This window comes from Euleptes europaea, chromosome 20 (genome assembly GCF_029931775.1).
Source record: "Euleptes europaea isolate rEulEur1 chromosome 20, rEulEur1.hap1, whole genome shotgun sequence".
NCBI classification, from domain to species: Eukaryota; Metazoa; Chordata; class Lepidosauria; order Squamata; family Sphaerodactylidae; genus Euleptes; species Euleptes europaea.
Window position 1 is genome coordinate 10135174 of NC_079331.1, and position 21945 is coordinate 10157118.

The window sequence follows — 21945 nt, forward strand, 5'->3', positions numbered from 1 at the left end:
TGCTACGCAAAGTTATGTTAAAATTCAAAACTGTCAAGAATTAAGCGAGGACATGTTCTTTCAGAGTTGGCAGCAGCAATGATTCTGATCATATAAAACCAAAATTGGAGAAGTGGGGGGAAGGTGCATACTCTTTACATGACAACCGCAAGATGGGGTAGTGTGACGCAAACAAGTCCCAATATACAGCCTTTCTTAACAGAGAGAAAAAAATGGCTTGTTTTATTAAAAACAGTAGAACCATTCATTTAAACTGAATGACTAGAGACACCTAGCATGATTTTGGAGAGGTATCGAGCGGCCACAGCTCCGAAAGGGAAGGAGGTGTGGAAGCTCATACTGCTGAAAGTCAGGAAAAGGTTCTCTTCAAAAAAAACCCAAAATGTTTTGTTAAGAGTCAGTTAAACAGGTTCACAGTATATTAAACACTATACTGTTAAAGGCTGGTGGGTTTTAAAAGTTCAGTTTCTCCAACTTAAGTCAAGCGTACAATGTTATACTAAAAATGACCAACTAAGGGGGCGGGGGGGGGGAGGAGAGAGGAAGAGAGGGGGAGGCTAAACAGACAAAGGAATGTTCCTGAACATGTGGTTATAAATTATGCATTGCGATCCAAGCGTACATCAATTTCTCTGCCGCTGATTTTTATGCCGTTCATTATCCTACAGGCCTTTTCGGCGGATTCTGGTGAGTCAAATCTGACCGTCCCACAGCCTTTCGATTTTCCGTTTTCCATTTTTATTTCTGCAAACATTACATGACCTGAACAAAGTAAAAAAAAACAAAAAAACAAAGGTCAGATTAACTTCGAAATGTGGTGAGTCCCCTCCACTCTGGGTCGTTTTTTATAAAATCCATAAATCTACATTCCAGGGTATATCTACTCAATTTTGGATTTTTTACTTTAATAGCTGCCACGAAAGCCATCTTGTAGCCCACAGCTCACTGTGAGATGCTCCAAGAAATGTCACTCTGGCACTCAATGTCTGCTCCAGTGCGAGCCCTTGCACCCGTTCTCCTCCAGCTTCCAGCTGCATACCACTCCCTTCTCTATCGTGTGTATGTGCGCGCTGTCAAGTCACTGCTGATTTATGGTGACCCCGTAGGGTTTTCAAGGCAAGAGACATTCGGAAGTGGTTTGCCATTGCCTGCCTCCACGTCACGACGCTGGTAATCCGTGGAGGTTGCCCATCCAAATTAAGGGAGGGGCCGCGGCTCAGTGGTAGAGCATCTGCTTGGCCTGCAGAAGGCCCTAGGTTCAATCCCTGGCATCTCCAGTTAAAGGGACTAGGCAAGTAGGTGATGTGAAAGACCTCTGCCTGAGACCCTGGAGAGTCGCTGCCGGTCTGAGTAGACAAGACTGACTTTGATGGATTAAGGGTCTGACTCAGTATAAGGCAGCTTCATGGGGATAGGCCATGGCTCAGTGGTAGAGCCTCTGCTTGGCATGCAGAAGGTCCCAGGTTCAATCCCTGGCATCCCGTTAAAGGGACTAGGCAGGTAGGTGATGCGAAAGAACTCAGCCCTGGAGAGCTGCTGCCGGTCTGAGTAGACAAGACTGACTTTGATGGACCAAGGGTCTGATTCAGTATGCGGCAGCTTCCTGTGTGTTCATGTATTCAAATTTTAACCAGGGCAGACCCTGCTTAGCTTCAGATCAGGCTTAGTAGCTAACAAATTTCTTAGTCAACAACCAACCTGACACCCTCAGCTTCTATTTACCCCATCCTGCCCAGTCTCTGTTTTTCATGCTGTCTCCCCAAACACCAGCTACCTTGCTTGCATCAGTTCTACGCAGTACTTTTCCCCTAACGGTTTGAGCCACAGCGGGTGTGTCTCCCCACTCCCCGCCAGGCTGACGCAACAGGATAGTATTGTACATTTAAGAAAATCCAGCAAGTAAAAAAACTCGGTGTAAAAGCAAAGCGATGTGTGACTTGAACCTCTAATGCGCGAATCCCCTGAGTGACCCAAGTAGCAGGACAGACAACATGCATTTCTTGGACAGCTCTACAAATGGCCATACAACACTTCACAGTTTTACATTCAGACTGTGTTTGTTAGCGGAAAGGTAAAGGTAGTCCCCCTGCACAAGCACCAGGTCATTCCTGACTAGGGTTGCCAACTTCCAGGTACTCGCTGGAGATCTCCTGCTATTACAACTGATCTCCAGCCGATTGAGATTAGTTCCCCTGGAGAAAAATGGCCACTTTGGCAATTGGACTCTGCGGCATGGAAGTCCCTAACCTTCCCAAACCCCACCCTCCTCAGGCTCCGCCCCAAAAGCCTCCTGCCGGTGGCAAGGAGGGACCTGGCAACCCTATTCCTGACCCATGGGATGACGTCCCATCCCGACGTTTACTAGGCAGACTGTGTTTAAGGGGTGGTTTGCCATTGCCTTCCCCAGTCGTCTTCCCTTTGCCCCCAGCAAGCTGGGTCCTCATTTGACCGACCTCGGAAGGACGGAAGGCTGAGATGACCTTGAGCCGGCTACCTGAAACCGACTTCCGTCGGGATCGGACTCAAGTCGTGAGCAGAGCTTTTGACTGCAGTACTGCAGCTTACCACCCTGCACCACGGGGCTCTTCATGTTTGTTAGTGGGTGAGAGCCATAAAATCTACATTAAGTGGATCCCATTCAAGAGGGCTTCCAGACGCACTAAGAGGACTCACTTCACACCGGAACAGCACAAGTTTACAGAATGCGTAAAAAAAAAAAACCACAGCAAAACTTTGAAAGCTACATGGAAGCTACCGTAAAGAACACGTTTCATGTGCCAAGCAAATAAAAAAGGAAGATGTCATAAAAGAACAAATGCATGAAATGATATTTTTTGTAACAATTTAAGCTAACAGGAAAAGCTACAGAAAATAAGGTTTAGCCGACAGAACTGGACAATTTTGTGAATTCCAATGCAAGATTTAATCACAAAACACACACAGGTTTCAAAGGTACAGAGAGTCAAGAACATTATAAGAATCCCAAATTCAACCAGAAAAATCTTCCTTTCTAGATTAAGTACTCCCGTTAAAGGACTCCCATTAAAAGCCACAACGACCTCCTCCATCTTCATACAGATTTCCCCAAAATGGGGGGGGGGGGGGGAGATGACCTTTCACAGAAGGATGGTAAACAATGGTAAAGCAATGCTAATTCTATGACCTTAGGCAGATCACGAGAGGGAGGGCATCTTGGCCATCTTCTGGTCACGGAGTAGGGGGTCACTGGTGTGTGTGTGTGGGGGGGGAGGTAGTTGTAAATATCCTGCATTGTGCAGGGGGCTGGACTAGATGACCCTGCTGGTCCCTTCCAACTCTACATGGAGTTTTAACAGTTAGAGCGGTTCCTCAGTGGAGCAGACATCCCCGGGAGGTGGTAAGCTCTCCTTCCCTGGAGGTTTTTAAGCAAAGGCTAGATGGCCCATCTGTCAGCAATGCTGATTCTATGATATTAGATCATGAGAGGGAGGGCATCTTGGCCATCTTCTGGGCATGGAGTAAGGGTCACTGGGTGTGTGTGGGGGGAGGTAGTTGTGAATTTCCTGCATCGTGCAGGGGGTTGTCTAGATGACCCTGGTGGTCCCTTCCGACTCTATGCTTCTCTGAGGATTACATTCCATTTCAGAATGCCGTAAAAGCAGAACTTGGGACGTTCGGGACATGCGCGGTTTCTTACTTAAAAATTATTCTGCGCTGCACAGACCGCACATACAACAGCGAGAAAGTCTCTCAGCGCTACACTGGCTTGTGGGAATGGCAAGCGTTTCTGCAGGATTCTGGTGCCCGGGCTGAGTTATCGAGGGTATATCAAGCAGCTTGTTGCAGGGTTTAATTTTCTTGCCAGTTCTTTCCGAATAGCAATCCAAGAAACCTTGCTATTTGCTAGAAGCTCCTCGATGTAAAAAAAAAAAAAAAAAAAAATCACCAACAGAGAGGACAAGGTTTCAAGAAAGAGAACCCGACGCTAGATCTCGCCTCGAACCATGCAGCTGCAGAAGAGTGTGGCTTATGTGGCCAGGGCGCATGCTCAGCTCCCACAAAGCAACAGCCAGATCATGATCCTAAACGCACAGTGCGACCCTATCCGGTCACACCAGTGTAAGCCTTCGATGGACTTAGAACGGAGTAACTGCACGGGACGCTGCCCTAGAACAAAGCTTCTTAAATTGCGGGTCGCGACCCCCCATATGGGGTCGTGTAATTGAATGTGGGGGGTCGTGAAAAATTTGGCAACAGTAAATGGTACTTATGAAGCTGCCTTATGCTGAGTCCGACCCTTGGTCCATCAAAGTCAGTATTGTCTACTCAGACCGGCAGCGGCTCTCCAGGGTCTCAGGTAGAGATCTTTCACATCACCTACCTGCCTAGTAAAGGTTAAATTATATGTATACCAAAGAATTGTTTTAAAATAAATTTCTTTATGATTTATTATTATGATAAATGTTTGATTCGTATACCTATTTTATACACCTATATACCCGGGGTCGCAGAAATTTATCGGGTGGAAAGGGGTCGCGAGTGGGAGAAGTTTAAGAAGCCCTAGAATATGTCCCCCAAACCCTCTTGCAACTCAACTAGGCTCCACTGCAAATGCGCTGATGTGGAAAGGGACCCAAGAGGGCCGAACGTCTGCAAGCCACACATCTAACACGTTCCTTGTTACAAGTGGCTACGTTTTCCTCGCTAGGAGAGGCAAACAACGTTCGTAACCTACATACTTACCACACTGGCTGAATTTTTCCTTAAGCTTCTGCCAGGTCAAGTCAAAAGGAAGCTGAAAATGAAGACAAGCATAGAGTAACATAAGGAGGAAAAGCAAAAGCCACAGACGCTGCGGGGGATGTTTTAACTCACAGACGCTTACATTTCTGACAAATATCTGGTTGCCTTTGGAGCCGACTCTGTCCCTCGCGCCGCTCCCCATCGGGCCGGGCACAAATCCTCGGTCCATGTCGATGTTTCTGTCTAGGCCAGTTCCCATGGCGGGTCCCATTCGGTCGAAAGTGGAGCTCATGCGATCCATTCCCATCCCCATCCCCATTCCTCCGGTCATACTATTCATACCGCTTATCCCACTACCTGCAAAGACCAAAAAGAGAGAATGAAAGAAACTTTTAGGAAGAGTAATACCCGCAACAGTGAATACGAGCTTCAGATGATCTCTTTTTGTGAACTGTGCTTAATGTTATGCAGCGGGTGGGAGGGGGTGGGAATGAGTCTGCACTTCAGGAAGAGAAACAGCACTGTTTCTTACACAGCTGGGGAAAATTCGGTTTCACCTGCAGTGAACACATGAACATGTGAAGCTGCCTCATACTGAATCAGAACCTTGGTCCATCAAAGTCAGTATTGTCTGCTCAGACCGGCAGTGGCTCTCCAGGGTCTCAGGTAGAGATCTTTCACATCACCTACCTGCCTAGTAAAGGTAAAATTATATGTATACCAAAGAATTGTTTTAAAAGACTGGAAGCAGCTCTCCAGGGTCTCAGGCAGGGGTCTTTCCCATCACCTACTTGCCAAGTCCCTTTAACTGGAGATGCCGGGGATTGAACCTGGGACCCTTCTTCATGCCAAGCAGAGGCTCTACCACTGAGCCACGGCCCCTCCCCATAATGGAGTCCCAATAATTCAAGGGAGGGAAACGTTCAGATTAAAGAGCGCATAACTGGTTGCAGTTTCAACCGCACTGGTCATCTGCCATCAATCCACCTTCGCGACCACTCGGCATCTTCAGTCATTGAGCTGTTTGTGCGTGAATTTCTCTAAAAGGGGCATGCCAGTAAGTTGTGCAGCTGTTTTAAAACGGTGCGTGAGTTATGCACAAGCTGAAGAGAAGGCTGAGAGGTGATATGATAACCATCTTCAAGTACTTGAAGGACTGTCATACAAAGGGTGCTGAATTGTTTTCTGTTGCCACAGAAGGTTGGACAGGAACCAACAATTTGAAATTAGATCAAAAGAGTTTCCGTCTAGACATTCTAACAGTCTGAGCGGTTCCTCAGTGGAACAGGCTTCCTCGGGAGGTGGTGAGCTCTCCTTCCCTGGAGGTTTTTAAGCAGAGCCTAGATGGCCATCTGTCAGCAATGCTGATTCTGTAACCTTAGGCAGATCATGGGAGGGAGGGCATGGAGTAGGGGTTACTGGGGGCATAGGGGGAAGTAGTTGTGAATTTCCTGCATTGTGCAGGGGGTTTGACTAGATGACCCTGGTGGTCCCTTCCAACTCTATGATTCGATGTATGTGGAATCCCCTCCCCTCGGAAAACAACAATGAAACAGACCGCCGGGCAACAGAAAGCGTGTCTGTTCACATGACTCATTTCACTGGGGCAGCTACGGGTTTCAGTCAACCCACACTGGTCTCCAGGGGCATCAGTCCACAGGTACATCTGTGGCATGGATGCCAGTCACAACACAGAACTCTGCAAGGATGAGCTTTTGGGCTCCACGGCTAACCTCAAATTAGGGTGGTTTAGCATGGTATACCAGAAATTCAGCATGACTGCAACCATAAGACAATCATCTACTGAAACGGGCTCTCGTTATCTTAACCAGTTCTGTTAATACCAACTACATGCGCCTTTGACGCAAGCATGCACCGCATGGGTTAGTACATTTTAAAGTGCAAAGACAAATCTCCCTTGCCCCCCAAATGACCTTTTTTTTGTTTAGTAATAAAAGAAAGCAGTTTTTGAAGATACTGACTCACCCAAAGCCTGTGTTTTCTCCCAAAACAGACACGATGTGTCCCATGCATATGGAATGGTTGTGATCCAAACCCCATATTCAAAGTTATCAAGGAGCAAATGCTAGAATCATATTCCTCCATTCATTGTGAAAATATGTTCGTACTTATGGGTGAAAGGCGTTAGTGCTCTTAACACAGTACAGAAGGTGCGTCTTGGGAGTTACCTTTGTAGCCACATAAATTAGTTGTCTAGAACAGGGGTCGTAAAAGAGCGGCTCCCGAGCTGCAAGTGGCTCTTTGGGCCCCTGAGTGCGGCCCTTCCCACATGCGAAAGCAGCGCCCTAGGCCGGCCGAAGCAGCAGGAGGGTCTCCGAGAGAGGAAGGAGTGGCCCTTCCTCCTTCTCGCCCCAGCGCCGTCCCCGCCTCCCACCGTTGCGCCAGCGGCTGGAGAACGACAAGAGCCCCTCAGCTGCCACCACCCCCGTCTTTTCTTGCCGCCCGGCTGCGCGCCTTGGTTTGGCAGAGAGGGGGCTCCTCCCTCCCTCCTCCCTTCCTTCTCTCCACCGTGAGGAGTGAGGCGTGGCTGTCCGTTCCTCGTTTCGGCCGCCGCCACCTTCCCTCCTCTGTCTCTATGGGTGAACGGAGCTGCGCGACCTCTCACCCCCCCACCTCCTCCTCCTCCTGTTGGCTCCGCCTGGCCCCGGGCGGGGAAGGCGACGATGCTTCCTGGGCCAGGACTGAGCTCGCTTCGCCCTCCCCGCACCTCAGACTGAGAGTTTGGAGCAGGTCCGGCGCATCGCCTTCCTGCCCCCCGCGCAGGCCGCGTCTTGCCTGGCCGGGATCTTGTGGGGTAACTTCTAGGGCGGGGGGCGGATTTCGCGCCTTAATCACCGGCCCACTTGGAAGGGGTAAACTCTCCTCCTCGCTGCCTTCCTCCTCCTCGTCTCCCTCAGGCGGCTCCCAAAAGTCCAGCTCCAGGCTGCCTTTCTTCCCCAGTTCCTTCCTTCTCTTTCCTTTCCCAGTTCCTTCCTTTCTTTCTGTCCCTCCCCCACTCTTCCTTCCTTCCATCCTTTCTTCCCCAGTTCCTTCCTTCTCTTTCCCAGTTCCTTCCTTCCTTTCTGTCCTTCCCCCACTCTTCCTTTCATCCTTCCTCCCTTTCATCCTTTCTTCCCCAGTTTCTTCCTTCTCTTTCCTTTCCGTTCCTTCCTTCCTTTCTTTCTCTCTGTCCCTCCCCCCTCTTTCTTCCTTCCTTCCATCCTTCCTCCCTTTCATCCTTTCTTCCCCAGTTTTCCTTCTCTTTCCTTTCCCCCTTCCTTCCTTTCTCTCTGTCCCTCCCCCCACTCTTCCTTCCTTCCACCTTTTCATCCTTTCTTCTTCAGTTCCTTCCTTCTCTTTCCTTTCCCAATTCCTTCCTTCCTTCCTCTTTCTCCATCCCTCCCCCTTCTTTCTTCCTTCTTTCCTTTCCCAGTTCCTTCCTTCCTTTCTCCATTCCTCCCCTCTTCCTTCCTCTACTAGCGTTTGCTGTTCTTTCCCTTTTCGGTTCTACATATTCATGCAAACAATCTTTTTCAAGCATGAACCTTATCAAGAGTAAATTGAGAAGTCGTCTTATTGATGAGAACCTGGAATCATGCCTAAAATTAAAAACAACAACATACAAACCTGATTTACCCAAACTTTCCAAGGAGATGCAAGGCCACTGTTCACATTGTTTGTCAGTCATTGTCATGATTTAATTTTATAGATACCTTACTTACAATTTAATTTTTATCAATAAATAAGATACCTTATTAAGTATGATATCAAGTTTTATTCAGTGTACCTATAGTTTAATTAAGACTTAAAAACTTTAATTAGTTTTTTAAGTTAATAAACAGTGTACCTACCTATATAGTTTAAGTTTAAGAAATTTGGCTCTCAAAAGAAATCTCAATGGTTGTACTGTTGATATTTGGCTTTCTTGACTAATGAGTTTGCCGACCACTGGTCTAGAATTATGTACAATCTGTGGTTTTTACTCAATGTTATCTTGCAGTATTTGCTCCGGCGTTTACAGCCATTGTTTACTCTGGGGCAGCTTATGCTTCTCCCAGAGAACACTCATTGGGGAACAGGATAAGGGTAGTAGGTAGGGTTAGATAAGTAGGATAGGTAGATAAACAGTTTAAAAGAATAATCCTAATCTAGTAATGTAGAGCTAAGGCTCCATACTGCTTTCTCCCTCTGAGGCAGGAGGAAAACTGAAATATAGAGGGCGGTCCTAGCTCAGGGGACAGGAAGGGGAAGTTTAGAAGGTTAGAATCCTGCCTCCCTGAGCATGAGAAGGAAACCACCCACTGCTGAAGATGTCCTCGACCTCAGAGTGAGAAAAAGGCAGAACTTCAGCTAGAATGGCAAAATCTGAGGAACGGTGAATCACTGGTTTTCTGCCACTGAACCACAAGTTTCTCCGGGTCCGCTTAGATAAGATACTACCAAAACAGTCTTTGTACGGCTATAATTTATATCTGGTTGAAACTGATTAACCTACTCATTCCGGTTCCTACTGGGCCCATATTAGAAGCTCCCAATCCTCCTGCAAAACCACCAACCATTGCACCACCTAAACAAGGACAGAAGAAAAAAATCAAGTTATATAACTTTGACTTAAAGCTAGGGAACCGTACCAAGCCGATTTCTTATCAGAAAAGGTTCTCTCTCTCTGAGAATACCACTCGGTGGATGTGTTTCATCTGAAAATAAAAGAGCTGAACTAGGGCAGCTGCTGGCATGGGAGAGGGAACAAAGGGTATATTCACAACAGCGTTTTCGCTAAAAACATTTTTTCAAAGAAGCCATAAAGGAGATTGGCAGCAGAGTAACAAGCCTGCATGTTCCCCCGCCCCCAGAAGTGCCTCCTAAAAGTGAAGGGGCATTTGAGGGCTACTGGCGATTGATGCTCATTTGATTCTTCTCTGCTTTTATCCTGACTTCAAAAGGTGGCACGGGGTGGGGGGGAAAGCCACACCTGCTCCCCTGTTTCGCAGTCTCTAGAATGAGTACTTAGGCAGACAACTATCTTGGAGGGACGGAAAAGGGGGGGGCGATGGGTATGAAATGACGTCACGTGCGCTTGTGAAAATGGTATGCACGGGGCATGCTTGATGGTCTGTGGTAAGTTCAGAAAATGGAAGTAGCCAAGGGCCATACCCATTCTTCCAAATGAGTCTCCAAAGCCGCGGTTCATTGCCATATCGCCTCGTCCAAAGTCACGATCGATGCTCCCTCCCATTCCACCGCGGAACATTTCTGCAGATAAACACAGGCAGGCTTTCTATTATAGCTGATGTTCACATTTACAACGTTTTAACAGAAAGGTTTAGCTTGGAATGGGTACCGCACGCCACTCAGCAGAAAACTCCTATTTAAAAATCAATTATTTCGAGCACGATTTCCAAAGTGCAATGCGGCTCAGTGTATATTACCTACTGTATATAAAATCAGATTTATTAATACGGTTGACTGACCAATCACATGCCAACACATCAACATTTCCAGACGCAATAGTTTTGCGCTGGAAAATCACAGACTACCCGTACAAATAAAGGTGTAAGATCGATAAAAACAACCCCTGGTTAAAATTATCACCTTAAAATGGATAAAATTGCAAAATATTCTAATGATCATTCTCTAATAAAGTTCTGCATATTTTAATAGCAACGGCGCAGAACTTGGCAGTTTGGAGCGTAAGCTGAGAGTCTTCTCCTAATAGGAGCTTCTTTGCCAAAAGCTCAACTGACTCTTCAGGGAATTTACCAAGCAGGGGGGAAATAAGCTTTGATCTAACTTCATGGTAGAATGGGCAACATATCAGTGCATGTTCAATGGTTTCAATGTCCCCTGTCCCACATGGACAAAACCTCTCTGATCTAGGGATCTTCTTATATTTCCCTTCTAAAACAGCCGATGGTAGGGCCTGGCATCTGACAAGGGTAACCTACTGTATATTGTTCAGTAAGCCATCTAAATGAAGTTTCATTAGCTCCATGACATTATTTGGCCCCCTCCCCCACCCCACGATAATAACTGTGGGATTTAGTCCTTCAGGAAGGCGAAGTTCTAAAACAGTCACAGCTGTCGACCTTGAAAGGTGAATGCTTCCAACGGCACATGCACAATGCAGTCTCCCAAAAGCACTTGCTAGGATCCCAGCAGTTAACAATTCAGGAGGTTACTGAACCCAGAAGGCAAAGTTCCACAGCACACCTGTGGGCGCCTGTGAACTCTCAACCTGTGCCTCGGGCATGCTCGCACTCATCTCATGTGATTCCAGGCTCCGGCCAAACGCAAACCAATTTTAACTGGCTGAGGTTGGAGCGCGGAAGCTGTTTCCTCTCTGCATCAAGGGGCCAGGTTGAGAAGCACAGGTAGTCACTAGGATAGGATTTCTCACTGAGGTCTGTACAGCCTCCAGGTTATACGCAACTATTAACTTCAAGTGTTTGTCAGAATTTAAGCAAATCCCTTAAAGAATCTTCCCCCTCCAAAAGCAGGCAGAGCAAAGCACAGGGAACTATGCCTTCTGCTACGTTTTGACTACAATGGTATATTTGTGCATCTATTGCCTACGAGTGCTGTGGGTGTTGTCTGGAAAGTACGCCTTGATGAGTGCCCTTCTCAAGCTTTGATGAACATGACTGTGAAAATTGTTGGCTGTGAACATATCAGACCACTGAAGGAGGTGAGCGTTCTGAAAAATTCCTCGCGTCCCCCCTCAAAGGACATCGGTGTATTTAATCTTTCTTCCCCTCCAGCCTGGAATCCAGTATTAGAATAAGAGTTGGCTTTTTTTATATGCCAACTTTCTCTACCACTTAAGGAAGACTCAAACCGGCTTACAATCACCTTCCCCTCCTCACAACAGACACCCTGTGAGGTAGGTGGGGCTGAGAGAGCTGTGAGTAGCCCAAGGTCACCCAGCTGGCTTCGTGTGGAGAAGCAAGGAAAGAAACCCAGTTATCCAGATTAGAGTTCACTGCTCATGTGGAGGAGTGGGGAATCAAACCCGGTTCTCCAGATGAGAGTCCGCTGATTTGGTCAAATGGCTGTAAATTAAAGATTGATCGATTGATTAGAGTTTGCCGCTCATGTGGAGAAGTGGGGAGGTAAACCCGGTTCACCAGTTTAGAGCCCGCCGTTCATGTGGAGGAGTGAGGAATCAAACCCGGTTCTCCAGATCAGAGTCCGCCACTTCAAACCACCACTCTTAAAAACTGCAACACACTGGTTAGCACCAGGTCTGCAGTGAAGCCGGTATTCAGAGAAGGGGGATCTGCACTGGCTTACCTCCCATGCCTGCCGCCATACCCCCCATGCCTGTTCCGAGACCACCGCTCATTCCGCTGCCAAGGTTTCCTCTGAAATCGTCCATGCTGCCCATGCCTAGAAAGAACAGGTTTTTACAGCAAAGCCAGATTTAACTTGTTTTGTTGTTGTCTTCATTCGATTTTAGAATGAACCGCCCGCCGCCACCTACCTCCCATCCGGTTGACTCCGCCGAATCCTCCCACATTTGCCATTGCTTTCATGCCGCCGAATCCACCGACACCTGAAGTGTAAGCAAAAAAGCTTTTCACCGACTTCATACTTTTGGTATAGGAACAAAGGAATTGGAGGGACAGACCTACCTCCACCCATTCTGTTCATTCCTCCAAAGCCCGGACCATCCACTCCCATTCCTTGAACAAACAAGAGGTACAGATGCAGAGATTACGATTATAAGAGCTTTTCTCGACGCACATACAAACACATACTGATTTGATTATTATTTTGTCCTTTGTGGCCTAAACGAAGGGGCTTGCCATTCACCCTTAACACTTTTTTTAAAAATGTAATAGCAAACTCCAGACGATGCTCCCAATCCATTGACTAGGCCCTGCGGTCAAGAGGTTGACCAGTGCGCATGATGGAAACCCCACAAGGCAGGTGCCTCTGCATTATTCATGGGGCCACCCAAGGGAGCAGAAGAAATAAGCCTCTGTAAAGTAACTAAAAGGATAAACAATGGCACGATGAGGACAAAATGCCCTCCAGAAGGGACAGAATGTTGAGAACGACTGACTTCCAGTTAACAGGAAAAAAAATGGGAGTAAAAATAGCTTGAACCATTGCCCCAAGAGCTTAGAGCAGGGGTGTCAAACATAAGGCCCGGGGGCCGGATCTGGCCCCTTGAGAGCTCTTATCCGGCCTGAGAGCCAGCTGAGGCAGCCACCCCCACCACTCTCAATCTGGGCTGGCGAGGCATGGCCCAGCCCCACCAAGTGACATTTATATCAAATCCGGCCCTCGTAACAACTGAGTTCGACACCCCTGGCTTAGAGGATCTTGAAGAGGAAAATGGCAAGGATTTCAAATTCTCCCACCCCCACTCTCAACGATTCTTCACAGACCCAACTTAATAGCAAACTTGATGGTCGAGTGCCAGTCGTACAAAAATAGTACAACGGGTCCACTCACGGCCGAGACAGGAGCTGCTACACAGCTGTGGGAACTCCCCAGGTATGCAGAAAAGTGGGACTTTGTAAATATACCAACAGAAAAGCAAGACCAACAAAAAGCCTGTTCTGATGAAATCTGAATATGCTCCAAGACCACAGAATGTCTAGATGAAAAAGGGGAGAGGGGGAGATTTAGGGGTGGGGTGGATTTCTGATCCGTTTTCCTCTCCAATAATTCCACGTGCAGGCCTTCCAGCTTGCGCCTCAACCCTCAGGAGCCCAGAACCCAAGGCAGGAAAAAAAAGCTTTTATTTGAACAGGTTTGGGTGGGGAGAGGGCACTTACCTCCTGGAGCCACGCTTCCCATTCCACCACCCATGCTCAGCTGGGTCGCGCTTATGGGCTGCCCTCCAGGTCCCAGTCCCATCCCGATGCCTCCAAGGCCACCTGGGGGGGGGGGAGCAAAAGATCTCACTAAGAGGTCGGAGTTTCTGCTGGTTCCAGAGCAGCTCTGTGGCTGCGAACAGCCAAAGGCAAGGGAGCAGAGAAGATACCCACAGATGCAGTGCATTAAGATCTACACAAACGGGGAGCCAAAACCAACTAAACAAACAACAAGAAGAGGAAGAGTTGGTTTTTATATGCCAACTTTCTCTACCACTTAAGGAAGAATCAAACCAGCTTACAATTGCCTTCCCTCCCCCTCTACACAACAGACACCCTGTGAGGTAGGTGGGGCTGAGGGAGCTCTAAGAGAGCTGCGACTAGCCCAAGGTCACCCAGCTGGCATCATGTGGAGGAGTGGGGAAACCAACCCGGTTCACCAGATTAGTGTCCGCCGCTCACGTGGAAGAGTTGAGGAATCAAACCCGGTTTTCCAAATTAAGAGTCCACCACTCCAAACCGACGCTCTTAACCACCACACCACGCCAGCTCTCACAACACCACCAAACCATACTCACGGGGGAGCTGCGGCGTTTTGGAGTCTGTCGCACGGAAATCATCATGAGGGATTGATTTGTCATCCTAACAAGAAGACAGAGAGGCATTTAGAAGGACGTCGCAGCTTGTTCCGGCCACAACACAGAAAGTAATGAGAACGTTTTAAGCCACCGAACGTTTTGTGCCGTTTTTATGCTCTAGGTTTTTATGTTGTACTTTGTAAATCTCTCAAGAGGCGGCGTAGAAGTGCTCCAAATAAATAAGTAAACAAACTCACCATTTTAACATGCATTGGTCTATCAAAAAGAAACTGCCCATTGAACATAGCTGAGCACAGAGTTAAGGAGCATTGCTTTTATTAGAGGTGGAAACACAGACTAGATTAAAACACACACAAATGCACACACAACCAGAACAATATGCTAGGGCTGCCTGTCACCCAAGTGACACTTGATTCACGCGTCAGAACAGTTGACATCTTAGAAAAAGAATTCCCTCCTGTGTAAGAGAAGAGGGCACGCCTCCCTCTGTGCTGGCAACTGGTGCTGGCGGCTCATTTAAAATACAAGCATTTACAAAATTAGCAATTCCACCAATTAACCAATCACTGCAGATCTCGGTGGGGGAGTGTCACAGCTCAATGGCAGAGCCTCTGCTTGGCAGGCAGGCGGGAGGTCCCAGGTTCAATCCCCGACATCTCCAGCTAAAAGGAACAGGCAGTAGGCGATGTGAAAGGGAGAGGTGTGTGTGCCATCAGTTTTTATCAGATTCCTCATGTGACAAGCCACTCCTTTAACAGGGCCCTCCCAAAACACCGGCCAGGATACATATTGCCTGAACAGCTTCGATCGGCTGCTCAAAAGTCACGGTCCCCATTCCTCGGCTCTTGCCGTCTTTGTCTTCTTTAATGTCTGCACGCTTCACGGTTCCTGCAATACTGAACACCTCCTTCAGTTTCTTCCAGCCAACTTTGAAGTCGAGCTTTTTTTAAAAAAAAAGGGGAAAAAAACTTTATATCACTGTTGGATAGGTAAAGAGTAAAGCCTTTAAAAACAGGTGTGTGTGTGTGTGTGTGTAAAATGCCGTCAAGTCGCAGCCAACGTATGGCGACCTCTTTTGGGGTTTTCATGGCAAGAGACTAACAGAGGTGGTTTGCCAGTGCCTTCCTCTGCACAGTATTCCTTGGTGGTCTCCCATCCAAATGCTAACCAGGGCTGATCCTACTTAGCTTCTGAGATCTGACGAGATCAGGCTAGCCTGGGCCATCCAGGTCAGGACTTAAAAACAGGTAAGCAATGGCAAACGTTTTAAATACGTATACAGATTAACAGCTCTGAAATATCATTCCTTCTGAAGATGCAAACTGCAGTGCTGTCCCTTTGCGGAGTTACTCCAGTGTAAGGCTAGTGAAACCAGCAGGCTTAGATTAGAGAAGCTAAACAGGACTGTGCCAAGGCAGAGGGCCCCCACCTATCTGAGACTGCAGACTAGAGATATAGTCCAGGAATAAAAACCTGGAAAATTCTGGAAGGGGGAAAAAAACCCATTTTTTTTCGAGGCCCTTTTTTTAGTTTATCCAACGATAACTGAAAATTTGGGGGAGTACGGGGGGGGGGGGTAACTCGTACGAAATATTTTCTTTTAGGATGAGTGAAATACTTTTAAAGAAAAGGTGGCCATGCTGTAAACTATACAGCTCTTAAATCCAATGTGTTATCTCTGAACCTAGAAGAATACCTTCAGTTTTCTGTTTATTGGGTATATTTGCAGTTTTGCTTGTACAAAACTAAGGCATTTATAACTTTAATTCCATAAATATGTCCAACATAGGCAGGATAACGCTGCTGCAGTCGTCTTGCTTGTGGGCTTCCTAGAGGCACCTGGTTGGCCACTGTGTGAACAGACTGCTGGACTTGATGGGCCTTCGTCTGATCCAGCATGGCCTTTCTTATGAACATGCCTATTATACTAGGTGCTGTGGAACACAGGCAAGACATTGCTGCTGCAGTCGTCTTGTTTGTGGCCTTCCTAGAGGCACCTGGTTGACCACTGTGTGAACAGACTGCTGGACTTGATGGACTGTGATCTGATCCAGCATGGCCTTTCTTATGTTGGTAAAGCAGTAAAATCAGTTTAGGTTTGATAGGGCAATAAGCACTGTATATATTCAATTTCCCTCCCAAATTTACTTCTTTTTCATGGAGGGAGTGGGGAAAAAGGGTAACGTTCTTCGCCAAGAATGGTAAAGCTGAGCACAAAATTAAGACAGGCACATCTCGTTTATCTTTATACTTACATTGGCTACAAAAATAGTAGACCCAAGCCGGCCAGCTTGCAGGTTACTGATAATCTCAGGAGGAACGTTTGGGTTGTTAAGAATAGAAGGTGGAAGGTTCATCAGGCCGGGCGTTACATCGGGGCCGTGTCCTCCCGAGAACTGTCCGCTTCCCCGCTGCAGTGCCCTACGAGCATGCTCACCGTCCGGATCCTACAACACATTCGACGAGACCCGAAATCAGGCCCGGCAGGGCGGCTGGTAAAACCGCAAAGCCCGAGGCAAAGAGAGGAACAGCGCTTTCTTTTTTTTAAGATCCACAAGACCCCGAAATTAGCAGTTAGCATCCTAATCAGTGGCAGCAGAAGGAATAAGTACTTCGTTGTGTGTGGAGACCTAGCTCCCTCACCTCTAGAGGTGGTCCTTTCGGATGAGGGTTGAGACAGATTGCACTGCTACTTCTTATGCTGTTACCTAGCCTACGGACAAGTAGAAATCTGTCAGCCTAACACGTTCTTCAAAACAAAAAAATTGAATTCAGTGATCTTGGGTGTTCTCTGTTAATCAGTTTCAGTCACCTTTATTGGCATGATAATAGTAATAATAGTAACAGGAATACATAAAACTCCATACTCGCTCAAAAGAGTCTCACATACAACAATATAGCCAAAACTTAACCATCAATTTAAAACTCTTCAGTTTTAAATGCCGTAATAATACATTCTCCCAAACGACAATTAAGAACCAGGACCTATCGCACAGCACAGGTAATACCAGTACCCTTTTATGTATTATTTCCCAGTGTCTGTAGATTGCCTCAGTTGGTTTTATTGTTTATTTATTCCCTTACCCTCTTTTTATTTTTAATAACAATCGCCAGAAACTCGGCCACCTGTTCGGAAACGGGGGGAAAGATAGACACCCCTGTACTGATATCAAATAGATTAGAAAATTAGTACAGATGCGAAAATTATTAACAAAGTGCAAAAATGTTTATAAGCTACTCATTAATACACAAACACATCATAGTGCACATATAAAGACAAGACCTACAATATAACAAACAAAGTGAAAGATATCCAATGAAATCAAGTTTCAATAATGTCTCTAGGTAGAGTAGAATGGATTCATTGAAGAAAAATATCCTGTAGTCTTGTAGAAGCCACGATTAAGATGAGGATACGGCCGTTTCAAATTCTTAATTAATAATTCTTCATCAGTCCTTCAATCATTGGTCTTCTTATAATCTTACATTTTTCATCAATAAGTTGCAGGTTACATCACACGTCCCATGAAGGGTAAGGATACATTGTGTAGCAGTACTGCCAAATCCTCATCTTAATTGTGGCTTCTACAAGACTACAGGATATTTTTCTTCAATGAATCCATTGTACTCTACCTAGAGACATTATTAAAACTTTTTTTATTTCATTGGATATCTTTTACTTTGTTATATCGTAGGTCATGTCTTTATATGTGCCCTATGATGTGTTTGTGTATTAATGAGTAGCTTATAAACATTTTTGCACTTTGTTAATAATTTTCGCATCTTTACTAATTTTCTAACCTGTTCAGAAACAGCAGGCATCCTATCTGCTCATAAAAATTTGATACCATCACATGCCCAATCTTTTAAGGACATAAGGAGAGGGTTAATTAGTTCTAGAGGTTGTTTATAGTACAAGGGACAATATAGGAGAATATGTTCTACTGATTCTGGTTCTTTCAGCTGACAGCTACATGTTATCTGTTGATATCATAAGTGGAAGACAACCTTCTCGTAGGAGCATATGTACACAAGGAGAACAGACACCCACCCACGGTCAGAACAAGATACAAATCATACATCGAGTCCCTCAAGAACGTGAATTCGTTGTCCGTACAAACAATAGATCTAATCAGGTAAGTCCTGCAGAAAATCGGCTGAGCACAGAAGGTATGTACACGCGCATGCACGCACACACAACCTGATTGGATCTGTATCGATCCAGCACTCGGGGGTTATAGGAAGTGTTGATTCTGCAAACTGTCTGGGATGTTTCCAAGGCAAATCTATCTCACTGAGGCTGTAATTAGTGAACTAATCAGTAATTGTAAGGGGCAGTGAGGGTTGGATACAGCTGCAATTTTCAATGAGAATCCGTTCTTTTGATTTATTTGCTTATTTTGGGGTGTGGCACGATTTCTGTCGCTCACCGCACTGAAGCTTCTTTGGAGGCATTTCACAACTCTTATGAAGGTTCTTCTACTTTAAAAGAAGTCTGATATCCTGGAATTACTCTGTTGTAAAACTACATGCATACCTCTTTGATGTTCAATGGTCTGCCATTAAGGTCATATTTATTCATAGTTTCCAGTGCCTTCTTTACAAATTCTTCATCTTTAAATTCAACCACCCTAGGAGAAAGAGAATTGGGAATAAAGTTGCTTTTTCTTAAGGCATCTTTTAAAGTAAGGGGGGGGGGGGAACGGTTGTTATTTTCTTTTGATTTTTTAACTGGAAATATTTTTAAAGCTACTACGGTAAGCAGTCTTGGACCACGAGGAAAAGTGGGGTAGACATGTTTTAATAAGCAAAAACAAACATTTAAGTTTAATTTATTTAAAGATCTTTTTGCACAACAAGAATACAAGCTACTTACCCACAACCCTAGATCCACATGAAGATTGGACAACATGGAGAAAGGGGGGGAAAAAACAGTCAGTAAATGCAATTGTAGTAAAACATTTTGAAGATATCAGACCACATGAACAAAGAACAGAAGTTTTGGAGCAGGAGAAGCATCAATCTTTGACTTATAGGTAGTTTCTCCTACCACTTTTCACACACGGCACAATGCATTGCTAGTTTTAAAGGCAGAGAAGGTTGCTATTCGATTTTACTGACTCTGTATTTTCCTCGAGCCAGAAAGGAGCAGAATGTGAAAACGTTTACAAAGATCCCCACCATAGACTAAAGGGGAGAAAGACCGAGTGAGTTGCCCAAGAGCATTGCTGGCCAATAATAAGGAAGTATGTCACTCAGGTATTCCATATATACGATTGCTTCATTGGCACCCTCTCCATATTAACAAGGTTAAGAACAAAATGGCGTTTGTTTGCTGTGATCAATGCATTACTCTTCGAATAAAAAAATTAAGCAACCAGTTTAGATCTGATATTTTTAATATATATATATATATAGAAAGAGAGACATCCCCATAGGCCAAACAAAAAAAAACCCTGCATGTAAATTAAAAAATATATTTAAAGGGGGGAGGGAAGGGGAACCAACACCCAACAGGTTTATTTGCTTATGTTCGAATCAAACCTGCATTTCTCATGTTCACACAGCAGGCTCAGACTTTACTATAGTTTGAACGTTTGACCTTTTCAAGAAGAAAGACACAAAGCGGCTTTTAACATTCTTTGCACTGAAGCGACCCTGACTGCCGGCATCCACCTGCCGAAACACCAGCTCCTTCCATTCAATTGTCGTTGTTTTATTTACCTCGACAAGTTCCATAATCCAGATGCAGCACCTGCCATCTTCAGGCCCATCAACGAGTCTGGGAAAACTCAGCCTCCAATTAAAAATGCTACGCTCAATTTTATCATTTCAGTAATTGGGGTGTGTGTGTGTTGTTGTTTTTTTGGTCTCCAAGTCCTTAAAAACACATCTGAACACAACAGAAACCCTTAAAATGAGCTGCTAGTTTTAAATTGATTAGGTAAATGCCATTTGTTTAAAACACTAAAAAATCTTTCCCCTGTCATCCAGCTAGACTGATTTATATAGAGAGTAAAAAAAAGAAAGAAGAACAAACTGTATCTGATGCAGAAACCTCAAGTCTGTAAGAACATCGATGTAAAAAAAAAAAATGAAACTTACTTTCCAAATTACTGGTACAAGAATAATACAAAAATAAAACTGCTGAGGGACTTTAAACCTCTGCAGATCGTTGCCCACGGCACTTACCCTTGATTTTCCTTCTGCATCCTTAAACAGCTCCACGTATGTAACCTCACCAACTACATAAGACATACAAAGGGAAAATACCAAGAGACAATGCATTTAAACACCAGTGTCTTTGCTTTGCTTTGCCCCTGAGCACAACTCTACGAAGAAGCACCTATTATTCACCAACAATCAAAACCAGACCAACATAACCTCCTGTCAAGGGCTATGAAATTTAGCTAGTTTTCAGGATTATGCAACAGCCACATTCTCAAAAAGCTAAAGGGGAAAAACAACTATGGTTAACCTAATTCGTACTACAAATCGTATTTTTTTGGCCAGTATGATATAGTTGGTGAACAAGTTCAGCTATACAAATCAGAGTCCCTTCACCTATCAAATTAGAACATCAACAAGAACACTTTTCAGAAATATTTGCCATCTTCCTCACAACAGCTGTTTTAAGGTGACTTTCTACCTGAAATAGCTTCAAAATAGTAGAGAGGTTGACTTCAAATAGAATAACCAATTGACAAAAGGCAAAAAATATATATTTCACAGCAAGCCACACGCTTTCTAAAGTTTCATTACAAAAACTCAATCAAATAGTCACGTCACCTTACAACAGATACACCTAAGCAGAAGTTACAGGTTTGCTTTGATTAAAAAGCCTGATCTCCAAAGTAGGCATAGAGTAATTGTTAAAAGCAATCTATTTTTTTAAAACACATTATTCCCAAGCTAAATACAAAACTAACTTTTGACATTTCAAGAACTGGGATTTCTCCCGCCCCAGTGCTGCCCATGGCAAGAAAAGAGGTAAAAGTTTGGGGCATTCAAATAGTTCTGTCAAAACTACAACAGTAGTAACACGCTTGATGCAGAACTCCAGATAGACCAATCGTGGCAGAAGTGACAATACAAGCAGAGATGTGAATTCCACAGCCAGATTCTACCGAGAAAAAAAATACAGAAACTTCTTTTGGAAGACATCCTTTGGTCATTTCATGCTTTTGCACACTAAATATTGCTTACAGGCAGAACTAACAGCGAGGCAGAACACGGGTCCCTTTAATAAAATTCAAGGAATATGCTCTAAGGCTGTCTACTCTCCCACTAGAATGGAAGGAGGCTGTGGATACTTGATTCATTTGCCCATCCTAGCCTACAATGCAAATGTCTCAAATGAAAAGAGAGGTGGGGTGGAGGGGGGGGAAGAGGGGAAAGATACGTCAGGCGGAAGTTGAGGAGGACAAACAAACCGGCTCTCAGGTATCGTTTTGGCTTGCCCCAATCCTGTGTGAAGCAGGCCGGGAGGAGCAAGTTACCTTTCTCTCTCATAAGATCTTTAATGGACTGCCATTTCATGTCATAGGGGATGTTGCTAATGAACACTCGGTTGCGGTTAGTCGCCTTCTTCTCTCCGGTGCCGGCGCTCTTCTCCTTCGCGTAGGGGTGGAATCTGTTCCGATGTCCAAGAGACGGGATCGCCTTGGGCTTTGACATATACTTTTCCTTCCCCGGTGGCCTCTCGTCTTTCACGGTTTCATCATTCTCCCTAAATTTCGGAAGAAAAATAGGGCAGGAAGAACATAAGAACATAAGAAAGGCAATGCTGGATCGGACCA

The 21945-nt window shown here is 45.3% G+C and overlaps 1 protein-coding gene across 4 annotated transcripts; it reads right to left on the bottom strand.

Moving 5' to 3' along the window:
* Window positions 1-561: 561 nt before the first annotated feature.
* MYEF2 (myelin expression factor 2) lies at window positions 562-19118 on the bottom strand. 4 transcript variants are annotated; one of them, XM_056865822.1, is made up of 15 exons: window positions 19023-19117; window positions 18684-18777; window positions 16402-16593; window positions 14933-15086; window positions 14383-14432; window positions 14126-14189; window positions 13509-13610; window positions 12354-12404; window positions 12203-12247; window positions 12013-12108; window positions 9877-9975; window positions 9214-9289; window positions 4865-5075; window positions 4723-4774; window positions 562-762 (listed from the first exon to the last, which is right to left on the bottom strand). In XM_056865822.1, exons 2-15 carry the CDS (start codon window positions 18726-18728, stop codon window positions 599-601), a joined length of 1401 nt encoding a protein of 466 aa, XP_056721800.1. In that variant the 5' UTR covers window positions 18729-18777; window positions 19023-19117; the 3' UTR covers window positions 562-598. The 4 variants fall into 4 exon arrangements, with proteins under 4 accessions (XP_056721800.1, XP_056721799.1, XP_056721801.1 ...); XM_056865821.1 differs by having other exon boundaries at window positions 12203-12274; window positions 19023-19116; XM_056865823.1 differs by lacking the exon at window positions 9214-9289 and having other exon boundaries at window positions 4865-5079; window positions 12203-12274; window positions 19023-19116.
* Between the last annotated feature and the right edge of the window lie 2827 nt (window positions 19119-21945).

Coding starts and splice junctions, on each gene's coding strand:
- MYEF2 (XM_056865821.1), bottom strand. CDS start 18,728: ATGAATAAATATGACCTTAATGGCAGACCATTGAACATCAAAGAG. Junction 9,290..9,876: donor AGACTCATTTGGAAGAATGG/GTATGGCCCTTG, acceptor GTCCTTGTTTAG/GTGGTGCAATGGTTGGTGGT. Junction 5,076..9,213: donor GTAGGAACCGGAATGAGTAG/GTTAATCAGTTT, acceptor CTTTGCAGGTAG/TGGGATAAGCGGTATGAATA.